The sequence below is a fragment of the Eptesicus fuscus genome, chromosome 8, assembly GCF_027574615.1.
Source record: "Eptesicus fuscus isolate TK198812 chromosome 8, DD_ASM_mEF_20220401, whole genome shotgun sequence".
NCBI lineage: Eukaryota > Metazoa > Chordata > Mammalia > Chiroptera > Vespertilionidae > Eptesicus > Eptesicus fuscus.
The window spans coordinates 65926563-65945045 of NC_072480.1; the positions used below are offsets into that span (position 1 = coordinate 65926563).

General features: G+C 38.0%; 1 protein-coding gene across 3 annotated transcripts in view; it reads right to left on the reverse strand.

Moving 5' to 3' along the window:
* The window catches only part of NALCN (sodium leak channel, non-selective), a 278126-nt gene that overhangs the window by 229926 nt on the left and 29717 nt on the right, over window positions 1-18483 (reverse strand). For all 3 annotated transcript variants that reach the window (XM_054720257.1, XM_054720255.1, XM_028148874.2), the window contains exon 6: window positions 6992-7146. In XM_054720257.1, coding sequence (XP_054576232.1) covers window positions 6992-7146 — 155 coding nt within the window. The remainder of the gene's footprint in view (window positions 1-6991; window positions 7147-18483) is intronic.

Below are 18483 nucleotides of genomic sequence, written 5' to 3' on the forward strand. Positions count from 1 at the left end.
AGATACATAATGAGCAATCGAAAAATGGCAGCCGTAGTTCTCATAAGTAATGATAGTAATTACAATAATAAAGACCGTCTATTGAACAATTTGTCACCATAAGAACATAGTGTTTGTTATTTCTTAGCTTTATCTTTGATTATCGAATATAGAGAAAGAGCACACTATGTACAGTCCATGTTGCAATAAAAGCATGTATAATTTAAATGTCTTTTTTATTAGTTATTTTCAGAATGTCCTGTTTATAGGTTAGTGTTGCTTATGTGCTTCCTTTATCTGACATAAATTGTTTCAATCAGGTTTAGTTTATTATAGATTTTTTTTAAAATTGGGCCTTTGAGTCAGAAGACTAGTAACAAAAAATTGTGCCTGATATCTATTTAGTTACTAAATTACTTTTCGGGGTGAATTTCATCATTAAATGACATTTATTGGGTTGTTCTATCAAAATGGAACATGTTTCGTTTTACCTGACTGTACAATGAATGGCAAGTTCAAATCACCATCTGAGTAGTTTTGCACTCATGTCCTGTACCCAATTTCTTACCTTCTTTTAAAATATCATGACAAGTAAATTGCTAGTTTAATGACCTTTGCTGTGATTTCCTTTCCTCATGTGATAGAATTGTTGATGCTTTTTTTTTTTTTTCTAACTAGCGTATCTCATCTGTTTGGATAGCTGTCTTCTCCATCATCATCTTACCATGGGTGAGCGATACTAACCTTCTTCTAGAAAATTAAGAATACAACTAAGCTTTGAAAGGTACTTTTTGAGTTTTTTCCTTAATTAAACACTGATCTGAAATGTAAAAAGGTTTGGGGAGACAGTAAATTATCCGAGTCTGTGAATCCTGAGAGTCGCCTCTGTCTGGGGTTTTGTTTCCTCATCTTTAAAACTGTCTAGTAAACCACATGACTTCATTATCTTTCCAAGCTCAAAATTCCTTTAATTTTATGTTCAGGGCTATTACAGAATTTTTAAATGTCTCCTATTTTATACCTCAGATTGTATGTCCTACAGGTTGATAAGCATGTGGAAGGGAGCGGCTGAGAGTGGGGTAAGAATTCAGAAAATGAAAGTAGGATAAGTTGATATGATTTTGTTGGGTTTCTCTATAGTGTCGTTTTTGGGGGTGTCGTCTGTCCTCAAACCTTTTCACTGTGTGCTCACTACCTGTCTCCCCACACACTCACTTCAATAATGGAATCTGAATGTCTGCTAAACAGATTTTGCGATCTTCAAATATGTCCTTTTGATAATGTACATTCCTCGATGGGGTCTAGTACATGCAGAATGTGTGATGTCCTAAGTGCATAGGCTAACATCTTAGAGGGATGTGTTAGTTGAGGGTCCTTAAGAATGAGCTGTGGAAGAGGTACCCTGAAATAAAAATGGAAAGGTTTGTAAATGGAAGAGAGATAAAGAAGCATCCAGTAATTCAGTCACAACTAGACACAGAGATTTGGGGGAGGAAAGGAAATGAATCCTGGAGACTGGGCAGGAAGCAGCAAGGCTGTTCAGTGCCTTGGAAGGAGTACCTGTTGAAAGGCTGCTAAGGATAGGGAGTAGCTCAAATGCGGGAGAGGGGGCACCAAGCCAAATGTATAGGGATATATATAATTAAATGTGTGAGGCTTAATGAGACCATAGGAACTCAATGGCACAGACTAAATATGAATACCATTCTAAAGACTCTAAAGAGATTCTAAAGAGGCAGATAAAACACAAGGGGGTAGTTTTGAGAGTGGCAAGAGAGACAAAATTGATTAATGAAAACCAAACACCATCAAATACTGGACCTCTAGAATTCTATACATTAATTAGGATGAAATGAAAATTGGGGTATTAGTTAATAGGGACATAATATGAGATTAAGAACACATTGTCCCCACCCTTCTCTTCTTCCCCCTTTCTGTAAAATCTTGAACAATCTGAGTAGCAAACTATTGCAAACAAAACAGAATAATATCAGACACCAGGGTGTTAATCTGGAAGCATCTATGTCCTGCCCTCCGGTATTAAAGTTGTAATTTTTTCCTCAAATAACATAAAGATGCTTTCATATTTTGCTACTGTGGACTAATTTCTAACTCACTGTGTGTTTGCTCTGTGCTAGACACTATTATAAGTGCAGTTTCTCAGTTACTCCTCACATTAGCCCTACAGGGAAGGGCTATAACTTACCTATTTCACAGATCAGGAAAATGAGGCATGAAAGAGTAATTACATTCCCAAGGTCACCACACTAGTGACTACAGCTGTGGTCGAAACCCTCAGAGCCATTATTTTGAGTTCTGAATTTTTTCTAAAGTAATTTTTGTCTTTGTAATACATTCTCATGGCAAGTGTACATATACCTCCATTATATGATCCATGTAATGTATATAATCATACTTGTCTTTACTGCTAACTATAAATGATAAGGACATCAACATCATTGTACTCCCTCCCCACTTTATCTTCTCTTTTTTACACAATCATAATTTTTAATATTTATATATATTCCCTAAATCCTACGGTTGTATCAGTAAATAGATATTAGAGACTAGGCTCATGACCAGTCATTCCAGATTAGATGAATGACTTCAAGATTTCATATAAAATAAAGTCTCTGAGTTCTTGACTCTCAAAAATAAGAAGAGTTCAACACATCACTAGTATTTCCCTAAGGACTTTGTAAACATTGTGTCATTATACCCTAGAGAGTGATGTTTCTCTGATGGCCTCCCATAAAAATGACTTAATCTTTTTTTTTTTTTTCCTAAATGCCTAGTGGATACTTTTTTTAGCTTTGAATTCCAGCATCTTTACTAAGATATACCTCAGTGTTGATTATTCTATGTTCATTTATTGAGACAGGTTGTACCCTTTTAATCTGTATACTCAGGCCTTCTTCTTCTTCAGTTTTATTTTTTAAGTTATATATCTGGAACATTTTTTTTTTTCAGTTTTAAATGCACCTAAAGGTACATTTTTATAGATATGACCCTGATTCTTTTTTATTATTACTCACCTTGACATCAATTTTATGGGACCCAATATTTGTCACTGTATCATGTAGAGGAGGAGTGAGGTGGTATTATGGGATAGAAATGAAGCTTTCTTTTAGGTGGGTATGTGTGTGTATCAGTGTTTCTTCAATCCAGTGGTTCACAACATTGCATGCACATCAGAATCACTTGGAAAACTTTTTAAAGCCATCTCTGCCTGGGATCCCTCTAAAATTTCAATTTATTGGGCCTGGGAATAATGGTCCTAAAGTATAGCTCATCCTAAATTATAGCCAGATTTGCAAACCTTAAGCTGGGTCTTTCCTTTGTCCTGGTCAGCACGGATCAGCAGCCCTGGGCCTCTCACAATGGAGTGTCTATCCCCTATTGTGCTACAAACTGCTTGCAGAAACAAGGGTCTCTACTTTGTGATGCCACATGGAGACCCAGAAAGCTCCCACAGTCAGCTACACACTGATTTCCCCTGACTCCAATAGCGGGCTGTTCTGCTCCGCTGGGATCAGTTGTTACTTCAGAATGTCAGCATTCTGCTCTCTGTCTGAGAGCCTCAGTAGCCAGAATCCTTCCAGGAAGTTTTTTGTTAGTCATCTGGCCCTCTGATTGATTTATGGTTACGGTCTTTTTTTTTTTTTCAGAGTCCTTAAATATATAAGTTGCATTTCTGTTTCTCAGTCTCTTTGATGTTTGGGTGGTTTTAGAGATGCCAAGGTGTCTTTACTCTGCAATCATACAATAGGGGCTCTTTATAATGTTTTTCTACTTACTGACTCTGGCTTTTGAGATATTTTAAAAATTGAGTTTCCAACATCAGTATTAAATTTCAATGAGACATAAAGCTACTTATAAATGAAATTATATAATCGAGTTGAAAGTCAATGTATTACATGATAATTTGATTAATAAGAAAAAGAAATGTGCTCCTTTTTAATTAATCACGATTACTTACACATAAAGTATCTGGGCCAAATTTATGTGCACAATTAGGCACCTAATTATGGTTTAAAATAAACTGCATGCAGAAAGAGATGATCACATGTATCTAATAAAATAATTTCTTTTCTTCATTTTGGGGAAAACACTGTATTTTTTCCCATAAGAGCTTTGAAAATCTCTCAAAATACTACAGTCTGTGTATCTAGATAGACACAGAATAACAGGAAGTAGTTATCAATTTCAGTCTAAACTTTAGAGACTATTTTAAAAATTTTTTGATGATAGTACAAAGTCAACATTTCATTATCTAACCATTAGTCATACAATGATATTGAATTCAATCATCATTTGAGAAAAAGAAGCAAACACATCAAATAAAGCTTTCATAGAAAGGGAAGTTATGAGGAATAGACAAAAAACAGGCAAATTCAGAGAAAAGAACAACAAGAAAGCAACTTGTGTTAGGATATGGCTTCATATCCTAACACAAACATGACTGGTTACCAGCCAATTAAAAAAGGATATATACTTTGTTCAGTCCATTAGTAAATATTTGTAGAGGGCTTCCTACGAGCCAGGCATTGCCCTAGACCCTGGAGACATGAAGATGAAACGGCGTGCTTCCTGTTTTCAAGGAGCTTAGGTCTTTGCAAGAGAAATGTGCAAATAAACAGAACTACAGCAAGATTATTGCCTGGCAATCCCCTCCTAGAAATGGGCTGCTCAAGCCAATGTACTTTATAAGGAGACTTTCTCTCTTAAAGAGAGATTGTAGCCTGCATTAGTTGAAGCCAGTATAAGTTACAGTGAAGAAAGATGAACCAACTGAAATATAACGCAGCATTTTGAGTTTAGGCTGTATTTAAAATGGTCAGGGTGTGATTTGATTTTAAAGGATTGAATGATTTTTGTGCCAAGGCAGCCTAAAGCCTGAATGCTAGCCACTTTCCATACAAGAGATGGGCACATTCAGTTAGCCCCTGAAAGAAGGGGCTGCAGGCTCTGACCAGCCATGCATTTGAGTCATGTCCCAGCTGTTAGGACTCCTGAAGCTTGTTCCACACAGTTTGCCAAATCGATATATCTCATGTCCCATGCCACACCTGTGTTTGCCTGCTCATCCCCGACAGGCATTAATATCATCCATCAGAGGCCTCTGCACTTTTGAGACAGGAGGTGTAAGATTGGTTCTAAAGCCAATAAGTTTAAGAGCATAAAGCAAATTGAAATGCTTCTGGTTTCTAAATTTTTGTGAAATAGGAAGCCGTATCATTGGCCAAAAGAGTTGTCTAACTACAATGCTGGAAATCTACTATGAGGACATATTAAAATGTAAGAATGAAAATTTAGGGATGTTATTTACAAACTTCACTTAAAAAAATACAAACTATTTGTGTTTTTTAGCCCAAGTTCAGTATTATATTCTGTCCAAAAGCTTTATTTAGTCTTGTGGTTTAATTCATATATCAGAAAAGCACTCCTTAATCAATGCAAGACCTTCATGTACTCTTTCTCACATTCCAATACTCATCCCTGAGTTCACTAAGCCACCCTGCGTACCACCATTCACGAGCTGCCTGAAGGCCAGTGGATTTACCAACCACTTTTTTTGATGTGTGAAGGTCGCTTGGCTGGGTTTGTAGTAGTTACCATCCAGAGTATGACTATGAGTAAAATATCCCATCGTCCAGCAGGCCCACTGAGATGTGAAACCACATCAAAAGTCAGGAAATTCATTCAGCTTCCAAAAGAGCACAGCCACCAACCTCTTATACATTGAAAGGTTTTTCTTTTAGGCTCTGGGTAAAAATGTCTAGAATTCCCTTAAATGTATCTGGGCCTTGAAACTTTAAAAAAAATGTTTTTATTTATTTTTATTGTTTGATTTCATTATTATTCTCAAATAATTCTGATAATAATCCTGTTATGGACTACATGTTTGTGCCTCCCCACCAAACTACGTGTTGAAGCCCTAACCCCCTAAGTGATTGTATTAGGAGGTGAGGCCTTTTGGAGGTGATTTTGTTTATATGAGGTCATAAGGGTTTGCTTCTCATGATGGGATTAGTACCCTTATAAGAAGAGACTGGAGAGCTCTCTCTCTCTCTCTCTCTCTCTCTCTCTCTCTCTCTCTCTCTCTCCCCCCAAACTTCCACCCCATCCATGTAAGAACACAGCAAAAAGCCACCAGCAAGCTAGGGAGGGGAGGATGCCTAACCAGAACCCTACTATGCTGGCACTCTGATCTCAGACTTCCAGCTTCCAGACTGGAAAGAAATAAATTTATGTTTACACCATCCAGTCAATGGTATTGTGTTGTGGCAGCCTGAACTCACTAAGACACATGCTCAAAGCATAAAATAATTGTTTAGTGTTCTATGGATTTTTTTTTTCTTCAAAAAGCAATACGTGCAATTTGCATGGAATTGTAATAAATGCAATGATATCAACTAAATGGCAGCTACTAAGTTCTTTAATTACTGTGTGTAAATGATACATTTAAGGATTTAATAGGACAAGCCACAAATAAATCTATACATTTAAGCACATGGTATTCCTCGTATATCCTTTGTATGGTTGATGCATATTCATGAAATATTTGATTAGCTGTCTTGTGTTCTAGGATTCCTTTTCAGATCTCATACACTCATAGATGCCTATTATTCCAGTTATTTAAGACTTACCTTGACCACTTGAGTATAGTTAAAATGTGAAAGAAAACCATGTCTTGTTTATTTTTGAGGCAATAACCCATAAACCTTGCTCAACAAAGAAATACTCTTAAACGCTATAATTAAGAATCAAACTAGTCTAAAATGAGAGCTATTTAAATCTCTACAGACATTGCTGACTATACATAAATACAGATTGTATGTTATAGATTGTAAGGTAGAATATAATTCAGTCATATAATTAAAATTTGCAGTTGTGTTTCTTAAATACTATAGCCAGTCTTAATATGAAATATCAATTATACAACCATTATATCCATTTCATAACATTATAAAATAGAAACTGAAAAATGTGTTTTACCAGTAAGACAGACCTATCTCATTAAAGCCACTGTAGCCCAGCTCTTGCCTGCTAAGTCCCAGATCTTCAAGGTCCATGCATTTAAATCCTGGTGGGCACTGGTAGCCTTCTTCTAGCTCTGGTGAGCAGTGTGTATCTGGGATAGCTAAACTATTCCAGGTCACATTTCTGTGAATAACACATGAAAGGGTTAGACAATTCCATCAATGGTAAATGATGATTAAAATAATAACGTAATCACTCTTCATTAATAACCACTGTATATGAACACAGATTTAAGATTCATCAATGGCATTCATCACATTAATGGCATATTAAACATTCTCAAAGGATACCTGATTCATTCCCACAATAGGTCTTTATAAGAATATTATTACCATTATTTTTTTTTTGTCTTTAAAATTCAAGACCCAAATAAGCAAAGGAAGGACTTTTCCTATAGATTTTCATGAAATATTAGCTTGTCTGGGGATTCCTTGTTAATCTTTACCCTACTGTGGGCATAAACTACTTCTCTACTTCTAAGCAATATTAGATGACAGATATTTGCCATATGGCACAGATACTACAAGTCTCATATATGGCACTTGTCCTTCTGCTGTGTTGGCAGATGTGAAGTTTGGAAAGGAAACCAGACAAATAAGATGAGATTGAAGGAACTAAAGGTATCATTTGGAAAGAGAGAGATAATGCGGTGATTTAGCGGTAGCTCCAGGAATATTAAGGTTTTTTTAAGGTGGATGGTGATAATCACCCTTTTTAATCTTTCTGGAGGACAAGCAGGAGATTATGTTGATGTAGAAGGATTTCTTGGCTTTCTTGGTGGTGGGTGCAGGTAATCACAGGAATAATGATTGTGGAATCACATTCTGAGCTGACCTTAAAAATGGGTCCTAAATGGCTGCTCTCTGAGGCAATTCACATGGACTATGTACAGGCCAAAGTTTAGGCTAGATGATTTTATAAGCCTTCTAAACTCCTGATTTTATTCTAAGTCATTTCCACTAGAAACATCAATGTTTCTAGGCATTTCTTTTCTTTTTTTTTTTTTCTAGGCATTTTTTAAATAGGGACCAACTTTAGGATTGTCTCAGTTCTCTCACTTTATGGTCAAATTGAGGCAGACTTGTTGGGTCATATTTCTGTTCTTTAGTATCTCCTTATATTCAATTGGCTGCTGTAATAGGCTTTCCCTAGAGTCTGACACATAACTTGGTGTAATCTCTTAGCTGCTTGAGGCCACCACACATACACATATTTAGTGTGTCACACACACACACACACACACACACACACACACACACACACACACACACACCATGATGCCTGGTGATACCTTCCCCAGTTCTGTTTCAGTCATAAACAAAGCTCTCAAAGCTTCACCCACCTCTCGGATACTCCTATGCTCATTCCTTCAGGATTCTGTTAGCTGCAAGAGAGGAGATATGCCTACACATCTCTGGGAATAGGTGTTGAAATAACTGTTCCCTCTAGTCACATTTTAAGCTGCTCCTTTGGACTCCACATGCAAGCTCCAAGGAAAATGCTCTAATTATGGAAATTAGAATTTTGTTTTGTCAGAAAGGTATGACTTCAGGCAGACACGTCACTTATTTCTCCTCATTTCACACTTCTATACCTAGGCCAAATGATCCATTTTCACTGAGGTTGAATATGACTCTCTGTTTCTGGTGTGGTACCCACACCTCACACAGAAGAATAAAGTGGTAAGGAGACAGGGCTTCAGAGTTTCAGAGTAAGTCTTTCTGGATTTGATCCCAAGCTCTGCCATTTACAGGTTGTATGACCTGATTAAAGTTTTGGGTGTTTCTAAGCTCATTTTCCTCCTGGGTAAAATAGGGAGAGTAATCATAATTAACAGGGAAGCTATGTGAGAATTAAGAAAAATTACACTTAGTAATGCACTCAGCATAGCTCTTAGCATATTGCAATTGCTCAATAAATGCTTACCCTATATAATAGATATTGAAATAGATATTAAAGAGGAACAAAAATCACCATGCAGATGATAATTTAAAATCCTTAGAAATCATGAGTTTACCAAAGGAAGAATAGTTCCCTGAAACATAGGAGCCGATGAGAAAGAGCCTGAAATGGGAATGAGAAGTCACAGCCCAAGAGGTAGGAGGAAAGTCTAGAATGTGTTTGTCATCAAATCCAAAAGGTTCAAGTGTTTCAAGAAGGTGGTTGTGGTCAACATGCTCAAAGACTTTACAGAGATCAAAATCATCACCTTAGAAAAAATCCTATCCTATATAATAAAAGCCTAATATGCTAAGTATCCAGTCATCCAGTCGACCGCTCAACCAATCAAAGCATAATAGGCTAATGATATGCTAAGGCTGCTCAACCCCTTGCTATGACATGCACTGACCACCAGAGGGCAGACACTATGACTGGTAGGTTAGGACTGAGCGAGACAGGCTGGACATGCCCTGGAGCCTTCCTGTGGTTCCTCCCCATCAGGCCAACCTCCTGCATCCCTCCCCGGCCCCCAATCGTGCACTGGTGGAGTCCCTTGGCCTGGCCTGTGCCCTCTCTCAATCCAGCACCCCTCGGGGGATGTCAGAGAGCGGGTTTCGGCCTGATCCCACAGGCCAGGTTGAGGGAACCCACTGGTACACGAATTCATGCACCAGGCCTCTAGTTACAAATAACTATTCATCATTTTAACAATAAAATGCAGCATGAATCCTGGCATGTAAAAACACAACCATAGATACTTGTCAAAAGTATAGAAGGAATTTTGGCATGTGATACTGAAAGCATATGTTCACAGAATTATACAGCTGAAAAAAACTTTACAGATCACCCAATACTTTATACATGAGGGAGGTAAGGTGAAGTTCAGAGAGGAAACATTTTAGTAGCCCATCAAAATTAATAATTTTTTCATTGCCAGTACTTCAAAAAGACAATAGCCACAATGTCTGAAGAGACAATGACTACATGATAAAAACTTTTTAAAATCATCTTTCAGATATTTGGATAGAAAACTGGACTCTGGAGCCACATGACTTCACCTATCTGTGCCTCGGTTTCTTATCTGTGAGATGGCAGGAAAATATCTACCTTATAAAGCTGAGGTGAAAATGTAATGATTTACATCTGTAAAGTACTTAAAATGAGTACTTGGTAGACAATAAGTGCCAGGTGTTCCCTATTGTTATTGTTATTATTGTTCCCTATTGTTAAGATATTGGTAAACTGCATAGATTAAGACCATAGTTCTGGTGTGTACTAGTACTGCCTCAGTTTCCACAACTGCACCTACTTTGCAGGGGAGAGAATTTTTTTAATCATCACCTGAGGACATGCTTTCATCAATTTTCAGAGAGAGGGGAAAAGAGAGATAGAGATGATAGACAGAGATAGACATAGAGATAGACACAGAGATAGACATAGAGATTATATATATTATATATATATATATATGTATATATATACATATATAAATATATATATATGTATATGTATATATATATATATATATATATATATATATATATATATAGAGAGAGAGAGAGAGAGAGAGAGAGAGAGAGAGAGACATTGATGTTCTGTAACCTTTTGGTGCATGGGACGATGCTCAACTGACTGAGCCACATTAGCCAGGGCTGTAAGGGTGTTTTAGTGATTTACTGTAATGAGCTTATGCACAACTCTCAGAATATTGCTGAGAGTAAGTTAATCATGCAATAATTTTTAACTATCATGCTTATGATTTCATTAATTTATAAATATTAGAGTATTTTTTCCTTTTTTACTCCATTTTTCCTTCATATTAAGACCAATTCTCATTTTAAGCACAGCTCTTTCCAGCACAGATATTATTTTGAAATCTTTGGGTTCCAGAGGCAGCAGATGTGAAACACATTATTTTTGCCAACATCAAGCTATTAGCAAATTCTTCTTAAGGACACATTTATTAGATGATTAACTGCTCTGGAACACATGTATTTAAAACCACATAATAACCCCTTTCAAAAATAGAAATGAACATAAAAAGTTTCAGAATAAATATTACTTATCTTACATTTTCTCAGTTAACAAGAAATCTTCCAGGTTTTATTTTTATTTATTGATTTTTAATGATTCCCTTGTTCATTTTTCCTCAGATATTCATGATAGAACAAGAAGCTCTCTGGAATTAGCGGGGTAGAATTCTGGCTCCAACCAGCCAAATCCTAATACAGACAATGATTCTCAAAATAAATAACCCTTCATACTTAAGTGGGTTTCAAGAGCTGCATTTCTTACTCATAGTCAGATTTCTTGAAAAAAAAAACACAAAACAAACACACACCAAAAACTATCTACTTGTAATCTCCCTAATTTAATTTTCAGCCTATTTTCATGATCTCCATCCCACTGGAATTGCTCTTGTTTGTTTCCACATGCTACATCCAATTAGAAAATTTTTAGTTTTTATCTTCTGTGACCTCTCAATAGTGTTCCGAATAGTTGTTTTGGTAGTAAGTCAAACAATGACCCCCTAAAGATGTCCACGTTCTAATCTCCTGTGAATATTTTAAATTACAAGACAAAAGGGGATTAAGGTTACAGATGTGAGCAAAGCTAAAAATCCTGAGCTTGGGTGATTACTGTGGATTAGCTAGGTGGGTCCAACTGATCACGAGTCCTTAAAAATCAAAAACGTTTTCTAGTTGTGGTTAGAGAGACATGTGGCTATGAAAGGAAGGCTCAGAGTGCTACAGAGATGCTGGCTTTAAAGATGCCAGTTTTGTCCATAATTCTCAGATCATTCTCCTTTTCTATCTCCTCCTCCTATAATGGAACTTTAAATACTGAGTTTTCTCTGACCTTGGTCCTTGGCCTTCCTCTCTTTTCCATGACGTTCTCTACCTATGCAATCAGATCCACTTCCAAAGTTTCAATTCGCTCTTGTCCTAGGTGTCAGTATAGTCTCAGAGCTGCATGTCCAACTGCCTATTAGATCACTCCAGGTGGCCCCAGCACAAGTACTAATCACTCTAACCCCACAGTGAACTCTGACTCTTTCATCATTTCCTCTCATTGAGTTGCACCATCATCCAGGGTTGAGCAAGTTTGAAATCTAGAATCACCTCTAATACCTACTTCACCAACCCTCATAATTAGTCATTATGTTCCTCTAAATATCTCCCAAAATATATTTTGAGTTAATTCAACTCTGGTCATCCTGCATCCACTCAGCTTTTCCAGTCCATTTGCCACAAAGCATATAGAGAGACTATTCACCATCACTATCTTACATTAAGTCTGTCAGTGGCAAATCTTTAATATGATTTATAAGACACTGAAGATATGGCTCCTCCCCTTCCCCCAAGTGTCCTAGTGCCCAACCATATTGGCCTCCCAGCTCTTGGTGTGCTCCTTCTATTTCAAGGCCTTTTCCTCTGATGGGAAACCTCTCCTCTCATCTTAACCTGGTTAATCCGTGTATTAACCTTCAGGCCCAGCCTGAACATCACTTTTTCAGCCTGAATATCACTCCAAATCTCTATGATTGGGTTCGGGTTTCCTGCTGTAATTTCTCAAAGCAACCACACTTTTTATTTCTGGCACCTGGCACATGTGTAATTCATGTTTGTGTGCTCATTTATTCATTGGATGTAGATGCCAATTCTATAAAGTCCCTGACACATAGTTTGTGATGGTTCAGTTTATGTGTGAACTTAATTACACTGTGGTGCCCAGCTGTTTGGGGGACCATTGTTGTGATGCCCAGTCTTGAGGCTGTTGTGAAGGTATGTTTGAGATGTGATTAATATTTAAACCAGTAGGCTGTGAGTAAAGCAGATTACCTTTCATAATGTGTGTAGTCTCATCCTATTAGTTGAAGGCATCAAGGGGAAAAAGACTGAAGTCATCCAAAGAGGAAGGAATTCTACCTTCAGGCTGCCTCTGGACTCAGACTGCATTCAACACCTGATGCATTTCCAGCTTGTTAGCCTGCTCTGAAAAGTTTGATCTTGCTGCTCCACAATCTCATGAGCTAATTCCTTAAAATAAATCTCTTTCACGTTATATATACACCCTATTTATTCTGTTTCTCTAAAGGACCCTGACTAATACATAGTAAATGGTTAATAATTGTTTTCTGAGCAAATAAATAAATGTCCTTCTTTTCATCAATATTTAAATCTATGGTGAATTAATCAATTAATTTATTTATTTGTAAAGTAATCACAGGTGAAAACTCTTCAACAATTGGATCCTGGCATTTTTATACATTTTTTTTCTTGTTATAACTAAAAATAGGCATACTTTTTCAATTTTTTTAAAAAAAATTTCTGGCTTTAGTAGTTCCCATGTTTCAAAACAAGTACTGGAATCCCTCAGAGCAGTTAATTGTTTTTCAAAAGGCTTCAATTATCTGTCTGGCATATATATATTATCTATTTACAAATAACATATGTAGAAGTTTGATATCCAAGAAAATATACTTTCAGCTTGTTGCTGAAACTGTTTAATAACAGCTCCAAACAAATTCTCAGTACTTCAGAGTTTTATGATTTTAAGTTATTATTCCTTATAGCACAGAGCATTGACCAATATATTGGGACACAAGGAGTATCATCTCACTTCAGTGACTAACCAACTTAATTACCTCAGGCAACTCACTTCAACCATTTGAGCAGCCTTTTAAAAAAAACAATTCCCTGAATGACCTCATAACACATTCATATAAAAGAAAAGGTAAATGATTAGAGTGAAACCATGTGCCCCATTGTGTTCTGTCCTCATCTGTCCATAAGACTCACCAATGCCAAATGCAATAGCTCAAGACGTTATGTTCAAATTTTTCTTTATCCCTGACATCATCTTTCTCTACTGATATCAAACTGCTGTCACTGCTTACTGCAACGAGTTTAGTGTTGACCTTTTATAATTACTGTCACTCATGAGCACACTGAGTCCTCCATTCTAAGGGTGGAGATTTTAGGGGAGGTCCCAGGGAAAGATCTTAACAGAATATTCAGTAGCTTTCCAGGAGTGTCCATTCAGGGTTGTAGACTCCACTGATTGATTGGCCAGCACCAAGGCATGAGGTCATTATTCCATGCAGCTGGTTCTGATGTCAGCTTTGCCTGGTTGCTTATCTGGGCCTGGAGCTGAAATACAACTGAGGCCTAGATGTTATCTCTAGAGAGGAAAAGTCAGGGGGTCCACACGTCATGATCTGTGATATGCTATGGGAGGAAAAGTCACTCTAGGGGCAAGGTCCCACCCTACAATTGATTTTCCATTGCTAGACACCTGGGCCTTTTCATCCTGGTGACCTTCGGTACCCAGCTCATAGTCCTTGCTCTACTCATGTCTGTCTACCTATCACAATAACTACACTTATTACCATTCAGCCCTTTCCAGAATTTTTTTTTTTTCATTTTCTTAGTGGCATAACTTTATTTCATTTGTCTGGTCATTCACTCAAAATAATTATTTTTGACAAGTCTATTCTATGCCACACCGCATGCTGGGAATAGAGATGGCTGAGGTATTTCCAGCTCACAGACTTTATTGCCTAATGTGAGAAAGAGCACAGAAAAATAATGCCCATAGTAGAGCATGAGGAATGCTTTAAAATAGATCTCTATGCACATGGTGTTACAAAAGCAGAACATAGAAACATTACGTATGATACTGGTGGTGAATGGTGAGTGGTACTGGGAAAACCTTCCTGTATGGGTGATACTTGGAGTAACTATTAAAGGATTAGCAGACACTAGAAAACAGCGTCTGGAAAGTGGAAATGTCAAAGCCTGTTTGCCCAGGACACAGAGAAAGAAAAGGCAGGAAGAGGAAAAGAACAACAATTTTACTCTTTCATTGGTGGGTGTAGCTATTCACAGCTTTTTCTCCAGGGTTGTAAATAAACAGCTATTACCATAAAATAATAAATTATTAACTACATACTCAGAGATTTGGATATTGGGGAAAAGGGCACACACACAATCTTCACACCTGGGAGAATAGTGAATATGGCCTTTGATACCTTTGGTCATAGCTTGTCTCACTATGAGTGGTGGCATGAATTGTGCCTCTCATTGCACATGCTGGCAGTGACCTTGCTCTGGCTGTTATCCACCTTTCAGGTTTACTCCAAGAATCAGCTGGCTTTGTTTTGGACTCCTCTTTCAGGACTAATTAAAAACTCTTAGGATTTGGCCTGGCGAATTCTATAGCTGGTTGCTTTCAGAAACTAATCCCACCTTGGAATTTGCAGAGATGAAACTATTTATTGATTTTTGAAAACTTTTAATTACTCTGCCTGGACTTTTAGAGGGACTAAAAGATAAGATAAATAGTCTGAGGCAGAAAATAATATTGACATCACACCTCTTTTTATAAACAAGTAAATCTGGCCCATTTTCTAAGAAATTAAAAAATAAATTTCTTCTTACTGTTAAACAGAGAATATTTTAATATGATTTTTTTCCTCATCCTTTCCCGAATGGCTAAATTGTCAAAGCCATAAGGAACTGAATTCATCATGAACCAAAATTTGAATGACAATACGCTATTTTATTTATTTTTTTAAATTTACATAGTCTTTTCACTTTGTTATATCTGTATAGTTTTTAAAATTATATATTTTCCCCAAGTTTACTTCCTTAACTATATCACTCACTACTTTGCCAACATGGATAAAGGACAACCCACATGACAGGAGCCAGGAGACTGGCATGTGAGGCAGGATGAGACAAAGAATACATTTAAAAATATTATTTTAGAAAAGTAAACTATCGGGACACAGAGGGAACACTGATCAGCTCCAAATTGAAAATATGAAACCTGTTTTGAGGTTTTATACAAATCTACTACCCTTGACATTTCAAATCTAGGCCAAGAGCTTCTCAAGCAATAACTCTTCTCTTTTTGCTTTGGGAACTAGAAGATCCAGGGCTAGGAGTTATCTATAAGGAATGAGTTGGCATGATGGAAAAAAGTCATCAGAATATGAGGCCAAGCAGATAGGACTTTAGTTGGTGATTTCACCAAATAATTAATGTGTAGCAAGGAGCTATTTCCTCCCTTCTTTCATGAGGATTAGCATACCCAATGTATAAGATCACTTTATGAATTAGCAACTATGAATCTAAAGTGCCTCATACATATTAAGAGCTCAAAATACATTTGTGCTTTTCAGAGGTGGTTTGGTTGAGTGTATGGCTGAAGAGCAACAATTTTTCCCACCTCAACAGGCTCCCATCCTTTTGGGATGGTCAAATGAAGCCATGGACTCCACAATGGTAAGAACATGTAGCTACATTAAAAGTGAAGGCCAGACAATCATATACATTACAACGTGATCCTCCCATATTTCTAGTACCCACCTGGCACCATACATAGGTATTACAATATTATTGATTATATTTCCATCCTTTACTTTACATCCCCAGGACTATTTTGTAACTATTAATTTGTACTTCTTAATTCCTTCACCTTTTTTTACTCACCCACCCCATTCCTCCCTCTCTCAACCATCAGTCGGTTTTCTGTATCTATGAGTCTGTTTCAATTTTGTTTATTTATGCTGTACACCTGAAACTAATACAATATAATATTGGATGTAAACTATAGTTGAAAAATAAAATAAAATAAGTAAAAAGCTAAAAAAAAAAAAGTGAAGGCCAGGGAAGAATTTAGAGAGCTCCAAATTTCCTATCCCCAGAAGTCCTCAACCATGAAGTGCACTTACCCACAATCACTATACCTAAAATTATGTGAGTCACTGAATGAATAGAACTGAGATGATTGCTCTGCAGTTCCCAGAACACATGAACAACCTGCTTCTCTGCGAGAATAATAAGAGACTAATTACCCCTGGTGCTTCTTAGACATTCCCAGGTAAATAGACTTAAGGGAAGAGGAAGCTCAAGCGGCTGACTGAAAGCTTAGCATTTCTTTGAAAACTCGTGATTTATCTCTCTTTTTTTAAAAATCTTTATTGTTGATAGTATTGCAGATGTCTCCCTTCCCCACCCATTGCCTCCTTCCACCTGGCTCCTGCCCCACCCCAGGCCTTCACCAAACTATTGTCTGAGTCCATAGATAATGTATGTCCTACCTAATAAAAGAGAAACATGCAAATTAACCATCACTCTGCTACGCCCACAGCCAATCAGAGTGAGTATGCAAATTAACCCAACAAAGATGAAGGTTAATTTGCATATGCAGGTGCAGAGTGGCATGAAGCCTGCTATGAGGGGAAGGGGGGCGGCGGAGGGAGCTACTGGAGTGATGCTCCAGACAGAAGTGAGGACTTGCTGGCTCCCAGGTGGCCGGGGAGCAGGGACTTGCCGGCTCCCGGGTGGGCCGGGAGCGAGGACATGCCGGCTCCTGGGCGGCTGGGAGTGAAGCCAGGGGAAGAAGGCCTATTCTTGCATGAATATCATGCAACGGACCGCTAGTCTTACCTTATAATAGACAAATATGCAAATTGACCGCACCTTCGCTATGCCCAAGCCACGCCCACCAACCACGCCCACCAGGAAACCTTTGCAGGGACGTTGGGGTGTGGCAGAGCCCAAGGCTTTCCCGGCCTTGGGCACGAGCGGGGAGCCTGCACGGATCACAGGAAACCACTGGGGGTCGGCTCCTTCGATCCTTAGCAGGGATGTTGGGTGCGGCCGAGCCCAAGGCCACCGCCCGGGGCCAAGCCCGGACCCTGAAAGAAGGCAGAAGGCAGTGGCCACAGCCAAGGCCTGGGTCCCCGGTGCCGGCAGAAAACTGATGCAGGCAGCCAGGTGAATGAAGGTCTATTGCAGGAATCTTCGTGCAAACGGGCTACTAGTATGCATATAAGATCTTTGGTTAATCTCTTCCCACCCCCTCTGCCTCACCCCCCCTTCCCTCTGAGATTCATCAGTCTGTTCCATGTTTCCATGCTCAAGATTTATCTTTTAAAAAGCCATGCAAATTTTGTGTTCTACGCTATAACATATCTGTGAGAATTTTAGTGTAAAACTAAGGTTTTAAATCACTGCTTACTAACCAGGTCAGGTTCTGACTAACTCAGCCCCATAAATACGAATCCACAGACCGAGCTTGGAGTCTGCATATTTACCAAGTTCCCCAGGAGATTTTCTCTATCAAAGAGATCTTATCCTAGAAATGAATTCCAAAGATGTGCAGGTAGTGCTGGTACTGTCACTGAATGTCATTGTGGCTTCAATGAAGGGGAGGAGGAGGGGGGCATGGAGCTGGCTGGTCCTATTGAACCTGAGATATCAAAACCATGTTACATATGATTTCTACAGGAACAACTACAGTAAACACCACTGCGAGGGGCTGAATTGGCAGGGCTCCTCATTTCACATTCACATAGTACATCCAGAAGTTCCAATACATCATTTCAGAATTCAGTCCTAAAATAAGCAACCTGGACAACTTACTCATATGGCCCATTTATAACTTCTTTCCTAAGCATGGGCTTCTTGTAACTAATATTTTATTCAAATACTTTGGATATACATG